The 18,425-nt window shown below is 32.0% G+C and overlaps 1 protein-coding gene across 1 annotated transcript in view; it reads right to left on the reverse strand.

Moving 5' to 3' along the window:
* The window catches only part of LOC145283927 (uncharacterized), a 170,240-nt gene that overhangs the window by 58,671 nt on the left and 93,144 nt on the right, over positions 1-18,425 (reverse strand). The window contains exons 19-24 of the mRNA XM_080133027.1: positions 16,886-16,957; positions 14,953-15,218; positions 12,921-13,047; positions 9,880-10,053; positions 8,461-8,723; positions 3,319-3,445 (exon numbers count right to left, since the gene is read on the reverse strand). Of these exons, the coding sequence (XP_079989153.1) occupies positions 3,319-3,445; positions 8,461-8,723; positions 9,880-10,053; positions 12,921-13,047; positions 14,953-15,218; positions 16,886-16,957 (1,029 nt within the window). The remainder of the gene's footprint in view (positions 1-3,318; positions 3,446-8,460; positions 8,724-9,879; positions 10,054-12,920; positions 13,048-14,952; positions 15,219-16,885; positions 16,958-18,425) is intronic.

Consider the following 18,425-nt stretch of genomic DNA (forward strand, 5'->3'; position numbering starts at 1 on the left):
GTTTCAGCCAGACGGATGTTTCTCGTGAAAGATTGGCGAGGAGGGGACGAGGGATTGGAGCTCAGATCAGCACCTGCCATGGAAATACCAATAAAACAAAGACAGGCTCGCAACGTCTCTTCTGTGGGAGAGAGGTTGCAGGAAAGAGAAAAGGGCATCCCCCACTAAAACACAAAGTCTATTTTGTACTCTGTCAAGGCAGGATAGACTGTTTTTAGCAGTTCCTGCCCAGATGTGATTAATTGAATAGGAAGAAATCTTTTTTTAAAAACTTTTGTTCACCCCCTGACACAAGATATATTGCTACTTAAGCAGAAGAATCTTCTGTGATATGGTTCAGATTTATAGGGAGAAACCTATCTTGATACCTATATAAGAAGTGGAATTTTGTTGCTATTTGGGTTGTTCGAGATATTTACATTGAGAGAGTACACATGTAATAAGTTCATTAGAGCACATTCCTTGTAAGTACTTGTAAAACAACACAAGGATGCAAGACTACAGATATGCAACAGTAGTTTGAGTTTGGCAGACAGTGCAAGGCATATTAGGTTAGAAATTCTTTTGTACACCAGCCCGAATGTGGTAACGATGCTTCATGCGTGGACAAATGATTTGTTTGTATTAAATATCAGGAAAATGCATAATTGTTGAGAAATTATCTTTATTAATTAAATTCATTTAACAACACATTTAATGATGACAGCATTTTTTCAAGAAAATATACATTTTATTTCTAGCTTTGCAAATAAAATAAAACTAAGATTCTTTCTACTTTTGGTGATATTTATATTGTGAGAAATAAAAAAAAATTACAAAATTTGGTTCTTGAGCCTCTGAATTCTAAGTTTTTTTAAAAATTTATTTTAATAGCGCTGTGTTTTCTCTGTCATAAAAAAAAAAACAAGCTTATATTGAAGACCTCTTTTTAGCGCTGATTAATGCAGGGGAAATAACTTCAGTTTATATGAAGAGATTCGTAAGTCTGAAAAGAGCATTTCATTGACAGACAGAAATTGATATCAGTTTTATCGTATAAAGTAATATGTTCTGGTAAGATTAAAAGCTCGTCAAATAGTACAAAATATATTTTCTACAGTTTAATAATAATCCTATATATATAATAATTTGATTGCAGAAATTCCCCTCAAGACCAAGTTTGCTTCAACAGAGGCCACATACAAATTTACATTATCAGCCATTATATTATGTAACCTTTGAACGCCACCTTACTCACATTTATTCTCTATATTATATTATCCTAGATTACATCATAAGAGAAGCATCATCACTGTTGCAAACACCTACAGTGGAAGTAGCTGCTATTTTCCCCTCAGCATACAAGATAACAATGAAGCAAATATACGCGGAGATATATACATATTTATATACATAGAGATAAAAGGACAGAGAGAGAGAGAGAGAGAGAGAGAGAGAGAGAGAGAGAGAGAGAGAGAGAGAGAGAGAGAATAGGAGGGACAGATAGAGATAGAGAGATACAGAGAGATCAGCCGTTTTACACTTAAACTTCTGTACTCATTTTATTTGTGTCACTAATTCATTCACGATTACGTTTTATAACCGTTATTCTGAAGACCAGTAAAGTGATACCTTTACCATGGCCAAGGCGGAAAAAGTGTTTACTTTTTCTTTACCTACTTTTCTACTTAGCGTTCCACGTTCGAGGCTTGGGACTGCTAATAACTATTTCCCCCCCTTTTCTTTAAGCTCGACGTGAGGGGGTCGCTTTAGTTTTTAACCTTTATTTTCCTGCAAGCTGGCAAGGATAATAACTAATATTAAATGTTTTGCTTCTATTTATAAACCCACGTAGGTCACAAACCAAAATACAATTGTACTTTGCATTTACGTATATATGAAAAATACCTGAGTCTAATTTAGATATTTTTTATTTATGTTTAAATGCAAATACGTCAAACCTAATTAACTTACTGTGAACAATGTTTCTTTCAAAAATACATAAAATTTCTGTATAAGATTAAAATTTGTATAGGTTTACTTGGTTGCAATTTATAAACTGTTCTATTTCTATTGTTTATACTATAAACACAATTCTGTACATATTGTTCAAAAGAATTAATAATTGTTAATCATTTAAATAAAACATCATGCATATAGTGTTCCTTTTCTTCAATACCGTTTACATGTTTACATGTTTACATGGTAAGGTACCCGTGACAACTGGAATTCAGTTTGTTTTAGGTGAAATAAAAGTCATTTGCCACCTAAACCCAGTCTTGCCAGCATAAATATCATACCCCTTACCCGCCAGATTAGTATGCACGGGCTGACCGGCACTGGATCCACCAAATGTTTTGGTTCGTTCATAGTATTTGCATGTGGCAATCGTTACCCCGATTAACAAAATTACATTTTGGGAAAATTTTTCGCCAACCACACCCACACCCACCCTCACAAAATGGGGTATTTATTCCGAAAGCCGTTCTTAATATAAGGAGGTTGGTGGTGTCCATTTTAAAAGCAGTTCTTAGCGTGAGGAGGTTGGTGGTTGGGTTATTACCACTACTACTACTACTACTACTACTATTATTACAGAAGAAGTACTTTAATTTTATAAGCAGGGGTGTGTGGGGCATACTAACACAAGTTAACGGGTCCTGATAATAATAATAATAATAATAATAATAATAATAATATATATATATATATATATATTTATATTTATATATATATAGGTAGGTAGGTAGGTAGGTAGGTAGGTAATTTTTAACAATTAATATTAGAAATTAATTAATAGATATTCTCCAAATTTCAGTTACCTTGGTATATTTTTTAAAAAGATTTTAGTGCATAATCTCCCATTTATGTAAGGATAATGGTAAAAAGATTAAAAACAGAAAATATTATGGGGGAATGCGAGGGGTAAAACAATAAACAAAAATTATAGACATTAGTATGTATATATTATTCCAAGTTAAAGATATTCAAAAGTGAAAAACAACGAATTTAACGAGGTTATTAACAATGCTCAGTAATATATATATATATATATATATATATATATATATATATATATATATATATATATATATTAGATAACTTGCTGAAAAAAATAAATGAAAACGTTATAGAAATAAGAAATATCCCCATATAACAAATAAAATGAATTTGAATCTCATGTGATTCAAACACATTTTATTTGTTTATCTGTGTCAGATTAACCTAAGCTTATAAAACCAACAAGGCGATATTTAAAAAATCAAAAATCGATTGAATTTCATAACTAAACCAGTATTAAAATACTTAATTATCAATATTTAAAAGCGAAACACTCACCAACACAAAGTTTTAGTGAAACTTTTATAATAACAGCTTTATTTGTATTTTCAGCTTTCACAATTATTTTTAGTATGCTTTGTTTGTCATTTGGTTCAATGATTGCTGTGTCACTGCCAGAATAAGTCTACAAGAAAAATAACATGATCAATGTCTTTTCAAATGTACAAAGAACATTTTACATGTAAGACATCAGATTACTTTCTTTTTATTATTATTTATAACGTTTTATAACGTTTATGCTATATTTTCTTATCTATATGCGTTCTTTTTGGTATTATTTATAACGTACATAAAAACATAAAATTCCTAAGACATTTCATGTTTGTATGATTGTTATCACCTTTCACACACATTAAAAAAATAAGGTCGTTCTATCAGCAAATTCGACTTTATCCATTTTAAAATGAATTGTTCCAAAATCAAAGTGATGTTCCATATCACATTTTTAAATAAACAAATGTTTTCTGGTATGAAATTTGTGAATAATCTTAAAAAGAATTAGCAGAAAATTTAATTTTATCAGAAGAGACTAATAGTCAAAATGAAAATAAAACGGAAGAAAATTAAGAGCAATGAGGGAAATTGAAATACCAGCACAGAAAACTGAATAATTTAATTAAAAATCAATTAAAATAGCACAACTTGAGGGGAAAAAAACAGAGGAGAGGGGGGGGTTAGTTAAAATTCTCCAAAGAGATTTAACGCCTTTATGCACTCCTTCTGTCGACACAATAAAAGTTTGTGTATAGCAATAAAGACAGCTTCCAAAATTATTAAAAGGTTTCTGGAATCAAACCACTCTATTCTATAGTTACTGGCACAGCATGGATTTTCAATCAAATACTAGCCAATAGCAGAGTCTAAAGTTGCAGAGAGAGACTCAAGGATCTTGTCTTTCCCTGTCTACTCTTAAAGGGAACGTGCTGGTTGATACGGAGGGGTGATCTGCAAATGTAATAAGTACATTTATATATTTATTTATAATACATCTTTAAAAAATGACATTCGTTTCATTGATGTGAAGCATATGTTAACCGACAATTATTTTAATGTAAAAAATACAGATCATATACATTGTTTTAAAAATCATTAAATTGCCACACTTTTAAATACTTAAAGAAAAGACCTCCTTTTTTATTTAAAAACAACTACAATGATTTTTTCTTAATAGTATTGAACCTAGCCGACTTTTATTATTTTAAAAGGAATATTACTATCAATAGTAAATTATAGAGATTGACATAGAAAGCACTGCAGAATTTCCATGGTGTTCTACTAGCATTTAAATAATCTGCAGGAATTCCAATTTATCAAAGAACAGTTGAATTTAGTTAATACATTAAAACACAACATACAACATTTTTATATAATCAGTTTAATGAAATGTATTTTCTGATAAATACTATATATTTATTTTAGTAATTACTCGTACCATTATCAAAGATAAAACCTCACTCAAGCATAAAGGGTTAATGATCAATGAAGAATATTATGAGAGGGATTAAAAATGACTAAACGAATGAACAAAATTTAAGGACGGTTTATGACAAAGAATTGTTAACATTGAATTTGAAGGCAACTATCTTGTAGCCTACAGAGAAGCATTCTCATAGTAATGTGTTCCACAGATAGAGAGGTCTTAGAAAGAGACTCTTTTCATAGAAATTTCTTTTGATGTTAGGCATATGAAGAAAGAAAAAAGTTATTTGCAGCTGCGATAATAAGATGAGTTCTTCCAGCGAATATCTTTATGCATCGGTTTCACTTTTTGTTAATTTCATCCTGATTTTAGGGTTATCTGAAATTGTTTGTAGGTATTTCTGAACTTTCCATAAGGACCAATGGCACAGTGAATAAAGTACTTGGTAAACTCTTCTGGAGATTGAAGGTTCAATCCTCAGTGTGGATAACACTCAAAAGAGAATTATGAATTACTTAGGACTTTTACTTAGTCGTGGATGATGGAACAATAGTATGCTACCGCCATGGAGTAAATAAAAAGTCCTATTCAAAAATTTGTGTAGATTCACGAGTGTTCCCGAGTTTGACAGAAATATTTACGAGTTTGACAAGATACATCCAAAGAAGATCGAAGGGTTCATCAACCAAAACGTTGTAAAAATAGCATTCAAAATCAGAACAGTAGTCTGAAGAATCCAAATAAGATAAATTGTTTTTATGCATTCAATATCAAAGTATACATTATTTTTGTATGTGGTCTACAAGGAGGCAATCGTGTGATAATATGTTCTATAGCCTGCTTTGGTGGTGAGGCTAACTGCATGCTTATTCTTGTTTAAATGGTCAAATTTTAAATCCAAGAATAAATTAGAATTTCAAAATCACTGCTTATATCTACTCCCAATTTTGGCATCATGTTGGCCTTATTTTAAGATTAATAAATGTGTGTTCGAAAATATTGTTTCGGTTAGTTATTTTATTTGATTGGTCAGTTTAGTAATGTTATGAACTCGGCTATCACGGGTTACCAACTTTGTGCTTATTGCCAAGGGTTAAGGGTTCAATCACAAGAAGAAACAGCCAGAATTCAGAATGCTAATTTTCAAAGTAGGCAGAAATGTTGACGAATAAACAATGCCTTCTGATATTTCATTTTCATCCTGCTTTTGGGCTAGACTATTTCTTGTGACCTTTTTCAAAGGAGAGAAAAATTTTCATAAAAGAAATAAATTGATCACTTATATTAGCTATTACACTGAGATGTGGGGGAGGATACCATTCTTTTCCCTGGATTGTTATAATTACCTTTGATCCTCACATTATAATGCTGGGTGTTTAGCAAAGAGACTTCAAGTATAACTTTTGAGTTTTTGATACACCTCAAACGGCTTCCTACATTAAGTCAATTTTTATAGCTCCCCCCTTTTTGAGGAACTGGAGATTTTTTTTCCATTTTGTTTATTTCTTCCTTCACAAGGAGGAGGAGGAGGAGGAGGAGGAGGAGTCAACTAAATAGGAACTTGTATCAAAAGGACTTTGTAACTTTGTAAATATGACAAAGCTAAAATATCTTCAGTGAATGTTTTGTCTTTTTCAATCTACAAACAATTGAAATCGATATAAGTATTATTAGTAGAAAATGCTGATAATAATAAAAATGAAATCACTGTGTACACTGCTCAGGTGCATTATAACCCATTAAAATTGCATGTACACGTGTGCATGTGTATGGAGGGTGAAGCATGCTGTTTTCTAATTTTGTAGACAAGCCATGCATATTACACACACGGAGATTAAGAAGTTACTCTGGTTTGTTGTTGGCGAGATAGTTAATAATTTTATTAGTTTTTACTAAGTTAGTTGCTAGACATTGAATACAAGCCTAGGGATGCAAGGTGTTCAAAATATATTAGGTGTCTAAAGGAGGATATTCTGACAAATATGAAGGTTTCGGACTGATCATATTAATTATAAGTATGGCCACACCATAGCTGTATACAGTTATATATCAGAGCGCAGATGCGTGTATGCAAATGCATGTGAAATGATGACACGAGTAAAGAAAAACTATAAAAAGGAAAAAGAAAGCATGTTAGAGAGGAAGAACACGTTAAAGGTGTGGATGACGTTCGAGAGCACGTTCGAGAAGACAATCACATGAAAGACGTCACAGCAGTAAGGAGAGAATGGGGAAATAAACGTCGTACAATAAAAAACGTGACTTGAAGTTCTTTCCTATTCTATGTCTGCCCTGCACCTGAGGCTACAACGTGTTTGTTCCTGGACAATGTTATATATATATATATATATATGAAAACTCTTAATTTTAAGTCCTCCTTTGAAAAATTTTTTTGTTTTTAAGTCAACTAATTACTTTCAATCACTGTATTAGTTTGCTTCCAAGAATTTATTGCGGTTTTAATATTCTTATGGAATCAGCAATTGTTTACCATGAAAAACTGTTTAAGGGTTTTAAAAGACAAAGCAGTGTTGATCAACCAGCACCTTCCTTAAAAGACAAAAACAGGTATTGTTTATATATATATATATATATATATATATATATATATATATATATATATATATATATATATAACCCATATACTGGGTGACCCAAAGAAACGCCCCCAACTCTAATTAGGCCCTGTTTCTTAGTGTTTTGTCCGGATGAAATGAAATGAAACTTTGGTCATAACCAGTTTATTATATCCAAAACATCACATTAAAACACTAGGGCCTTTGGCCTTTTTTCTCCGTTCTACAGCATATGTCCTAGATGGCCTCCATTTAGCTTTTTTTTGGGGGGGGTCACCCTCTATTAATATGTTTCACAAGTGGGAAGCCCTTCCAAAGTAGCTCTATCCAAGAAAGTTTAAGATAATGTTAAGCAAATGGAAGGAGAAAGGAAATTCTTTTTTCCTTTGTGGTAGCAAAGGTCTTGCCCAATGATGGCAATATAACATTGGTGAACATTGAAATCAATGGCGTGCAAAGGTCTTGTGATGCTTTGGTTACACCTGGGGTTGCAGATTTTGTACCACAAGGACTCAAGTATAAGTCCTAATATTGAGAAATATTACTAGAAAGAAAGAGAGTTTTAATATGAATAGATGCCCCTCCCCAATTTGGATTCCCAAATGATACTTCTCTGTCGTCCCTCTTCTATTTGTATACCACTGATTGTATCTATTTTTCCAAACTGATTAAGCTACTTCAGTATTAGATTGAAATAGACATAATACGAGAATTATAAGATGGGTGTGTAACATGAGTCCTAAAGACATGCTTAGATTTGATAATATCAAAGGAAGATTAAATTTCGATATTATAGGGAGATGTGTGGCAGAACAAGACATTTCATTCTTATGACCATGTTGAAAGAATGTTGGGTTAGTAAATACAAAGCAGTTGAGGTAGCAGATTCAATTTACAAAAAAAGGCCAAGGAAATATCGAAGGAATTGATAAGTATAGACTTGAGAGAAAGGTTAATAAATAAAGACCTGTCCAAAAATAGTTTAAAATCAATTTCTAAAAACAGTCCAATGCATGCCAATGGAGGTTAAACCGAATATGATGATAGAAATGATGACTGAAAAAGAAATGTATATCAGCACTAACACTTATTACTATAAAAAGCATTTCAATTTAGATTTAAAAAAATAATTTACTGAATTACCTTTTTTGTAAAAACAGTTGTACGATTAGCTACTTCTACAATAAATTCTTTTATGTTGTAAGAATCAACAAGTTTAACTAATCCGCCTTTCTTGAGAGGGTCACCAATTTGCAAGACTATTATTCTATCCTTATTGACGGAAGTGAACCATCCTTTATTGGATACTCTAATGTCACCAGAGTCTCCAATTGGTGGATCCAATAAAATGGCGCTGTCTGGAATAATTCTTTCATCTTTCATGCTTTCAACCAAGAAACAGGGCACTGCAAAAAAAAAAAAAAATAAAATAAAAAAAGTAATTCAGATTATAACATTTTTATATTGACATGTACTTTCCTTTTCTGATCAACAAAATTATAATTAAAAAATCATCATCAAACACACGCAAGAAGCCATAGGAAAAAAATTATTAAAAAAATTGATATTAAAAAGATTACAATCTTTTAAGTCATATAAAATTTGCAAATTAGTATTCATTTACAAAGAAAACATATTCTGCACTATAAATAGCACTTTAGAGAAAAAGAGAATGTAATTATACAAACTTTGAGAGATAAATTAAAGATACTATATTTCAGATTTTTTTTTTAGATAAGATTGATTATTCGTTTTATTTGGATTCTTCAAACTACTGTACTCATCTTCAGTGTTATTTTCACATTTCAGTCAATGTAACTTCCAACCTTCTTTAAAACTCGAATCAAAATTGGAAATCTTTCTATCAAACTCGTAAATCAGCACAGAATTTCTAATGGAACATTTTATTTAATCCTGGGTTATCATGCTCTTGTTCCGTCAGCCATTACTGAGTAGAAGTTCTAAGTAATTCGCAATTGTATTTTGAGTGTAGTTCACACTGAGCACTGAACCTTAAACCTCCGGAAGAGTGTAATTTACAACTGATTTTTACTAAGTACACTATTCAGTACGCCATGGGTCCTTGCAAAGAATTCAAATAATGCATAAATTAAAGAGTTATACTAAAGAGAAGTGTTACAGCATAAACGAAAACTTGTTGGCTTCAAAGCATGTCAGATGTTCTGCTTGTTGATCAACCATTTATGAGAGGGAAATAAAAATTTGCCTCTAGAATTATAGCTTTTTATAGTTCGAACTAATTTGTATGCACCAACTAACTGACCTTTAAGAAAACAGAATAAATGCAGACTGGCAAAACGATGTAAGAAGCATTGGTTTTGGTAATTATTAGTGTGGTACTATATGAGTAGTAATTCTTCCTGACGTTTAGACCATCATTGTGACCATATTATGGCTACAAGATATTTATAGATATTTTTGTTTACTAGAAGCGGTAATTAGAGCAACCTTTAATACCATACTCAATTGAAAACGTTACTTTGTTCAAAGAAAATGTTTTTCAGTTAGGAGAACGGATACAAAAAGTAGTTCAATACTTACACAGAGTAGTCATTGTTGGCTGTCTACCAGTTGTTGGAGCAGGAGTTCTTGGAATTGTTGTAACCCGCAATGTTGTTTTAGGTGTTCGAGGAAGAGTGAGTGCTGTGGTTGGTACCCTAGGTGTAGTTGATGGTGCAGTAGATAAAATTGTTGGAACTGGAGTAGTGGTCGGAGCTGTTGGAAAATATTAATTGTGAAACAATGAATCAGTTTATTTTCGAACAACCTTTCTCTAAGATTTTAGAAAATACAAAATAGCAAAACATAATGTTTTTAAAAATGTTTGAACGTAATATTTTCAATGATATACATCATCATCATCATCATCATCATCATCATCATCATCATCATCATCATCATCATCATCATCGATCTAACGTCTATTCCACATACTGGCAGATGTTGTGCTAGACAGATTTAATTATTAACTTTAAAACTAACCTATTTCTGAACAGGTTTTTTTTTTATTTATCCCGCTTTCTCACAAATCCATTCTTATCACCCCTTTTTGTGTTTTCTATGGATTTCCCCTGTTAATTGACTTTGTCACCTCAACTGTTCTCCATTCCCTCGATGTGACCAAACCAATTAAGTCTCCTGTTCTGCACACATCTCACTATAATTTTCCTCTGAGGTTATCAGATATAAGCCTGTCTTTAAGATGACCTTACACATTCATTGTATCATTCTCATATCATTTATCTCTATGCAACACATATCCTCAATATTCATTAATCATTTAATGAGTTAATTGCATATTTTGGCTAACTAAGACAATTAATGTAGAAGCTTTTACAAGCATAACTAAGCCCTAGTACTGTATAATGTTTTAGTATAGATTTTGTGATTAAAAAAGCCTTATGGAAATCAAGGTTGATCAACTCAACTTTATATAACAAGTAGATAATAAATGCAAAATAATAAATGAAAACTGCTCTTTCTAAAATATATTAACATTTTGAAAATCAAACAACTTTTGAGCAAAGTTTATTTCCTAGAACTATTCGTCTGCAGAATGGAATACCATTAGGCTGCTTCTCAGGTGGCTATAATGTAATAATTTTCAAGTTTAATATAAACAAGTTCTTGTTGAGCCATCCTCTTAAATAATCAAAAACTACCCAAGTTCCACAATTACTGATCATCCCAGAGTTGTCTCATCGGCTACCTCATTAACCCTTATCTCCGAGTGGCCTTTAGGACTAGATAAGCAGTGATCCCACTCGTAAAAAAAGAAATTTAAAAAAATCTGCAATTTAATTATTTTTTTTTTACTCTTTTTTTTTAAAGTAAACACTATTTATTGAAAGAAAAAGATATTTTATAACAAGTTTACTTTGTTACTCCTGGATTTGTATATCAGAAAAAATGTTGAAATAAAGTTATTAAAAAAGAACATTTCTATCACGCGAGCTTACACATTTCTTTAGGCATTTGTTACAAATAGTATTCAATTAATTAAGTGGTATTCGATATTGAAACATGTTTTCACAATTTTTACTTATATACACGAATTAACATTCCTTGCTAAGAAGTACTTCAGATAATTAGCAATAAACTAACCCCTTCTCAAATAGAGAAGGTAAAACTTGGGAGGGTAAACCACTTAGAACTGTTCTGCTCTATTCCAAGATTTTCCAGATTCTGTCAAATGGATTGTCAATTGTGTATCCGTGACTAGTATGGATAACACCAACTCAGCTTGATTATATTATTATTATTATTATTATTATTATTATTATTATTATTATTATTATTATGATGATGATGATGATGAATACCAACTTATTAAGGTTAAAAGCCACTCGAGGATAAAGATTAATGAGATTGATAGATTGTTAATTGAATCATGAGGAATATTTAAGAGGATTGAATATGATGAATGGAAAGAACAAAATTGTATTACTTATGAGGACGGTTTTTGGCACATGTTTGTTAACAAAGTATTTGAAGACGACCATGTTGTAGTTTGCAGGGAGGCACTTCCCATGATAATAGGTTTTATAGAGAGAAAGCTTTTGGAAAGAAACTCTATCGAAATTCTATTTGACATCAAATACACAGAGAAAGAAAGGGAAGCTCTATGCAGTTGTCATAAGACGAATTCTTGCTGTGAATGTCTTCTTGCATTGCTTTTATTTAGGTGAAAGTTTCAAATGTCACCCTGATTTTAGATATATCTGAAATTGTTTTTAAGTGTTCAGTATTTAAGTGTACATATAATATTTTATACCTACTCTTTCTATGCACTCATTTACACAGACATAAACCAGAGGGTGACAAGACCTAATCAACTCTCTTTTTATCATGCTAAGAAATTAAAATGAAACATTTGTCATGCTAAAAAAAGCGGAAACAAAAAGAGATTTCTTGCCTGTAACATGTAATATTTCTATGCGTGTAACAGACACACAAAAACCAATGTATTTCCGACACATTCTTCACACACATTCTTTTAAGCCTTTCTTGGATCTATTTGTATGCACACAATCCAATTGGGAGCGAACAGTTTGGATTTTAGAAAAATAAAACTTATTTCAACCATATCGCTTTTGTTTTTTGATCCTTTATTCCATGTATTTTCTTGTATGATAAAACATGATACATGGAGGGACGCTCCTGAAGCAACCATAAACTCTACGTTGATGAACCTCAACGTTATTTGAACATGCAACACACAAGTAAATATTTCTAAAAATTTTATAAGATATAGCTTTACTGGTAAACTTTTTCGTTGACTAAAAGATTAATTTCTCACCTGAATTATCTCATGTTATAGAAATGACTTCAGGATGAACCAGTGCCAGACAGAGGTCTGGTGATGCACTAGTAATAATTGGGACTAACTTCTTGGTTGAATATCCCAAGACTCAAGTATAAGTCCTAGTACTAAGAGATATTATAAGAAAGAGAGATTGCTTTAATATGATTGGATGTCCCTTTTCCCCCAATTTGCATGCTCAGGGGTCATCGTTGCTCCCCCCTACACACCACTGGGATGAACTAAACAAAAAATGAAAATATAACAATTAAAAACTCACATGTGCAAATATGAACGGATACTGTCATGATTATGGGAAGATTGATTTTGTCAGGAACGATTCTGATTTTCATAGTTTCTTTCTGGTTATTTATTGGAATATAAACTGTTCCATTTTGTCCTGCAGGCTAAATTCGAAAGAAAAGAAAAGAAAAGAAAAATGAAATAGAACATAATTTGAGAGAACACTAATATTTTTTTACAAATTAGTTTACTCTTATCAAAAGACAACATCATTCTCTTCTTTTTCAATTTTGTAATCACAACGTAATTCTATATCTATAAAAAAAAAACATATTAGGCAGATTTCCAAAGTAAAACTTAAATAGAAATGAATCGACCAAATTGACTCTAGTCAGCCATGTTTTACATTTGTCACTGCATGTCACTTGCCAAAAACTTTTTAAATTCCAATCGCTTTTATCTTTTACATATTTTTCTCACTCCAATAACTATTTAAATAATAGAAACTTACAAAAATTCACCATGTGTTGTAAAGGACAAATTAATAAATTTCATGGGCAGATACTCATGCTATAATTATTTTAATGTAGTGAATATGTAATACTCCTAAACGGTACTAGAATGACATAAAAACGATGTAAGTACCAAAAAATGTATAATTAAATAGAAGCTCTCTTATCTTTAATAGTGTTTGTTTAAATGAAAAAAAAAATGATGCTTAAATACACACAATTCATGTGTGTCTGCGTGTGTGTGTGATTAGTTGCATTTCAATGATCAATCAAAAAAGTTTTTTACATTAAAATTTTTCATTACTTATCAAAGAAAAAAATAGTTATTATTCATTTATATTGTACAAACAATTGAATATATTATCAAAATATATAGATCAGGTTAAAGATCAAGTTATTTATTCATGTAATTTGAGATCAAAATATCTTTACATAAAATCTTCTTGAATCTAAATATGGTTACTCCCATTGCTAATTTTATTTTTCAGTGATTATTTAAAAAGTTTTATATTAAGTATCGTGTAGGCTAGACTAAACAATTCTTTAAATGGTTTGTAGCCCACTATGTTATTATATTGCTAATAACATGGTATGACAACAACAAAGAAAAATTGGGTACATATGCAGGATTTGGGCTGCACTATCATCAACGTATTCTGAGCAGGTTATGTAAATTGCCGGAAGTTGCCGAAATGCTTAGTCAATGATTTCACTTTCATTGCATTTTCTTTATAGCAACAAAAATCATTTTTTCAATGCTTGTCCAGTTTATGCCGCCTGCTATTTTTTAGGATTTTAAAGTTAAATTAAACTTTAAGGCATCTTTTGTTTACCAAATTTTTAGGTGAAAGCACAGAATAGTTAAAAGCCCACCTCTCATGTAAAGAATGGCTTTCTAAATAATAATGTTATTATTTCAACACGGTCTGTGAACAGCACAAGTACCTTGAGTTTTCATGAAAATTTTCGATATGTTGACTGTTTTCTATTATAATGATATGTTTTTCTTGTTTGGTTAAGTAGGAGTAAGTAAGAATACTAAGTTGAATACTCCACCAGACTAGATGAATTCTTATCCTAGAATCTGTCATTAGTCATGATAAAAAAAGCATGAAGTTTTCATTTGGCACCTTAAAAATTGACCAGCGTTTTCATTCTCTCTTCCTCCCAAAACAAACACAAAGTTTTCGTTTGGCACCTTCCAGTGGTTTATGCAACCTGTTCAGAATATGCTGATGATAACTCGATCCGTATTCTGCATAAGTATCAAAAATTGCCTAGTCAGAAAAAAAAGGTTTGATTTCTCGGCTTAAATGTTATTTAGGCCTGACTTTGAAACTCTGACAAATAACTTCATATGTTAAATTAGATTAAATGTCATCAATTCCAATTTGTTTATTACTTATTCATTACTTATACATATATAAGGTGAGTTTAAAATCAATTTTGATTCATCATAAATAATTCAAGATGGGTTTCTTCCATCAAAATGAAATTAAATATTAATCACCAAGTGGTAAATAGAATTCACAAAACTGAGGAAAATTAACTACTTACTGGTAACTGAATAACAGGTGTAGGGCTTGTTAAGGTGACTATGAATTTCTTCACATTAAAATTAATAGGTAATTTCACATAGCCTCCCCTATCAAGTTCGTCTCCAACCATCAAGGTAATTTCTCTATCCGTTGAAGTTTTTGAAGTCCATCCTTTTCCAGGTCTGATATCGTCTGATTTTCCAACAGTGGGGTCTAATAATATTGCACTGTTTGGAATAAGGGCGGGATTCTTCATCTCATCAACTGTATAAGGACATCGTTCAACTGAAAATTTCAATCAGAATTCAATAAATATTAGTGATATAACAATGTTTATGTTATATATGGGAATGTACATCATAAAACATATATTCTAGTTATGGAAATGTAAAAACATTAGGAAAATTATGAACCCACTTATTTTTGCACTGTATCACATGAAAAAAAACTATAGTGGCAAAGTATCTTTTCCTTGAAATTTCACAATAGTTTACAGAATTTGAATACCTATTAGACCTGTATGAGAACAAAGTGCATCCCAGGATGGAGTACTGTTGTAATATATGGACACCCTTTCTTGCCTTAACAGGGTTCAAAACCAGCTTCATTATCTAGTAGGCATTGTATTTTTCATCTCTTTGTAACCTCCTTCTTATAGAAGAGACGTTGTTAGACTATCTTTGCTCTATCTTTATTTTCATGGCAAGTGCTCGGCTGAGATTCAATCTATGGTTCCCTCGCAAAGCATTCACAACGAACACTCGTCTACCTACAACCAGAGTCAATAATTTTGCCTACGCTTTATCTGTGCCTTCAACTATATGTTAATTTTGTGAACAAAGTATCTTTCCTAGAACTGCCCACTTGCAAAACTCTATACTGCAGGGTTGCTTTCCAGCTGACTATAACATGACCGTTTTCAAGTCCAATGTAAACTAGTTCTTGTTGAGTCGTACTCTCAAATAATTAAACTCTACCCAATTCCCACCACTACCCACCATTAGAGTGTTGTCATACCATTTTCCTGGTAATGATTAACCCTTACCCCCTTACCCTGGTGTCTAACTCTGTCCCGTGGGGAGGCATTGTAAATAGGAACCCTTATCCCCTAGTGTCTTTCAGACCTTGGTGAGTGGTGATTCCCTTGTAAAAGAAAAACCACTATTATCAAATGTCTTCGGTCTCTCTGTACAGGGATTTGTCAGGACAACCTGATGAGAGTATACTTCATGCTGCGAGTAAACTCTAACCAAATATTCAAAATAACATTGTAGTCATAGTTCAAATGAGATCTCCTTTCCATAGATACACATTGGCTCATACAAGGAATGCTGCATCTTCTAGTAATGTTACCACACGTAAGGATGCTAAGTTGGATATTACACCAGACTAGATAAATTATTATCCTGGAATCTGACAAAACCAAGAAAAGGCAACAAAAATCAATATAACAGTTAAGTGGACATTCAGATAGAAACAGAATTATTTTGTTGTACTGCTTTAGTATATGGTAGCAAAATAAATAAATTTGACCCATATGGTCAGTGAGAAGAATTAATTTTTATGACTGAACTTAAACAAGGGAAGGTATATTCAAATATTTTGTATTGCAGTAAAGTTTAGATGAACATACATGGTGTGTGGAACACATTACTAAGGGATCGTTTCCTTGCAGGCTACATCATGGTCGTCTTCAAATAAAATATTAACAAATACTTGATATAAACCGCCTTCATGAATTTGTTCATTCCATTCAGAATTTTCAATACTCTTCAAATATTCTTCATCATTCAACTGACAATCTATTCATCTCATTACCTCTTATACTCAATTGGTTATTTAGCCTTGATAAGTGGTTACTCATAAGTAAAATGCAAAAGTAAGTAAAAGTTCACAATGCAAAACAGTTAATTTTCGTAATTTAATTTCTACTTTAACAATTTGTAACTTACTTTCTGAAGTTGGCACTGGCGTCGTAGTTATTGTTGTTGTTGGCAAGGTTGAAGTAGGTGTGGTGACTGGCACTGAAAATAAAATAAACAATGTTTTTTTCTTTGAAATTAATTTAATCCAATGAGTTACGAATAAGATTGATCCAAAAATTGATAATAGCTATTTTGGTTATTGTTTGAACACATTCATAAATTTAATTGATCACTATCACTTCACAAAGTTCGCTACTTGAAACACTTGAAAAAAAAAAAAATGAATAATAAACATTTCATTTATTAGTTTGTTGTAAATACGAGACAAAAACTTCTACATTTATTTATAAAAGTACCTATTTACTATGCCTCCCCACGGGACAGAGTTAGACACCAGGGTCGTTTTTTAACGTGGAGAAAAGGTACAAAAATAAAAATTGTCTCAGTCGTGAAGGATTTCTCCTCCACCGAAAGAGAACAAGAAATAGAAGTGCAGCATCTGAAGAACAGATCGTATTTATTTGCTCCCCCACTGAGCAAATTAGGCACAAGGCCGTTTTTAATGTGAGGTAAAAACCAGCTCCCCTAAAAGTAGGCAAAAAGGAGGCACTCTGGTTACCAAAAATAATAATTGTCCCAGTATAGAGGGTTTTTATTTAAATGCTGCCCACATCAGCATTATGTGGCACAAGGCCGGAAAGTGGGAACCCCGCAGGCTCCCCTAAAGGAGGGGCACTCCTGCAATTTTAAAAATTGCCTGAGTAACCCCGTCGGCATTCCCCGGTCGGGGCGCCTCAGGCAGCAAGCAATAAACTTGCCCCACCGGAAAGCCCGGTGGCAAGGCCTGGGAGAGTGGACCTCCTAGGTATTACCCAGGCGGTTCCCAGTATAGAGGGTTTCCCCTCCATTGACTGGTACAAATTATCTTAAGTGCAGCATCTGCCGGAACAGATGGTATTTATTTGCTCCCCCACTGAGCAAATTAGGCACAAGGCCGTTTTTAATGTGAGGTAAAAACCAGCTCCCCTAAAAGTAGGCAAAAAGGGGGGCACTCTGGTTACCAAAAATAATAATTGTCCCAGTATAGAGGGTTTCCCCTCCATTGACTGGTACAAATTATCTTAAGTGTAGTATCTGCCGGAACAGATACTACACTTTGATCCCGGCCCGAAGGCCAAGAATTTATCCATTTACCCATTTTATATTAAATCACTTTAATTACTATTAATATCGAGTAATCTTTTGCATATATATATATATATATATATATATATATATATATATATATATATATATATATATATATAAAAGAAGATAGTACAATTACAAATGAATATTTGTTTACTATGAACTGTTCAAAAAATAGTCATGCAAATTAGTTATGCAAAGAGTTGTGATTGTTGCTTTGTCTCTCATATATATATATATATATATATATATATATATATATATATATATATATATTGGTATAACTGGTAATTAGTAAAAACTTGAAGAGAGTGCTCAATACTATTACAGAGTAAATATGTGTTTTATTTTTTTTATTATCGTTTTATCTGTTTGGTTA

This window comes from Euprymna scolopes, chromosome 8 (assembly GCF_053919585.1).
Source record: "Euprymna scolopes isolate OS-2025 chromosome 8, ASM5391958v1, whole genome shotgun sequence".
NCBI classification, from domain to species: domain Eukaryota; kingdom Metazoa; phylum Mollusca; class Cephalopoda; order Sepiida; family Sepiolidae; genus Euprymna; species Euprymna scolopes.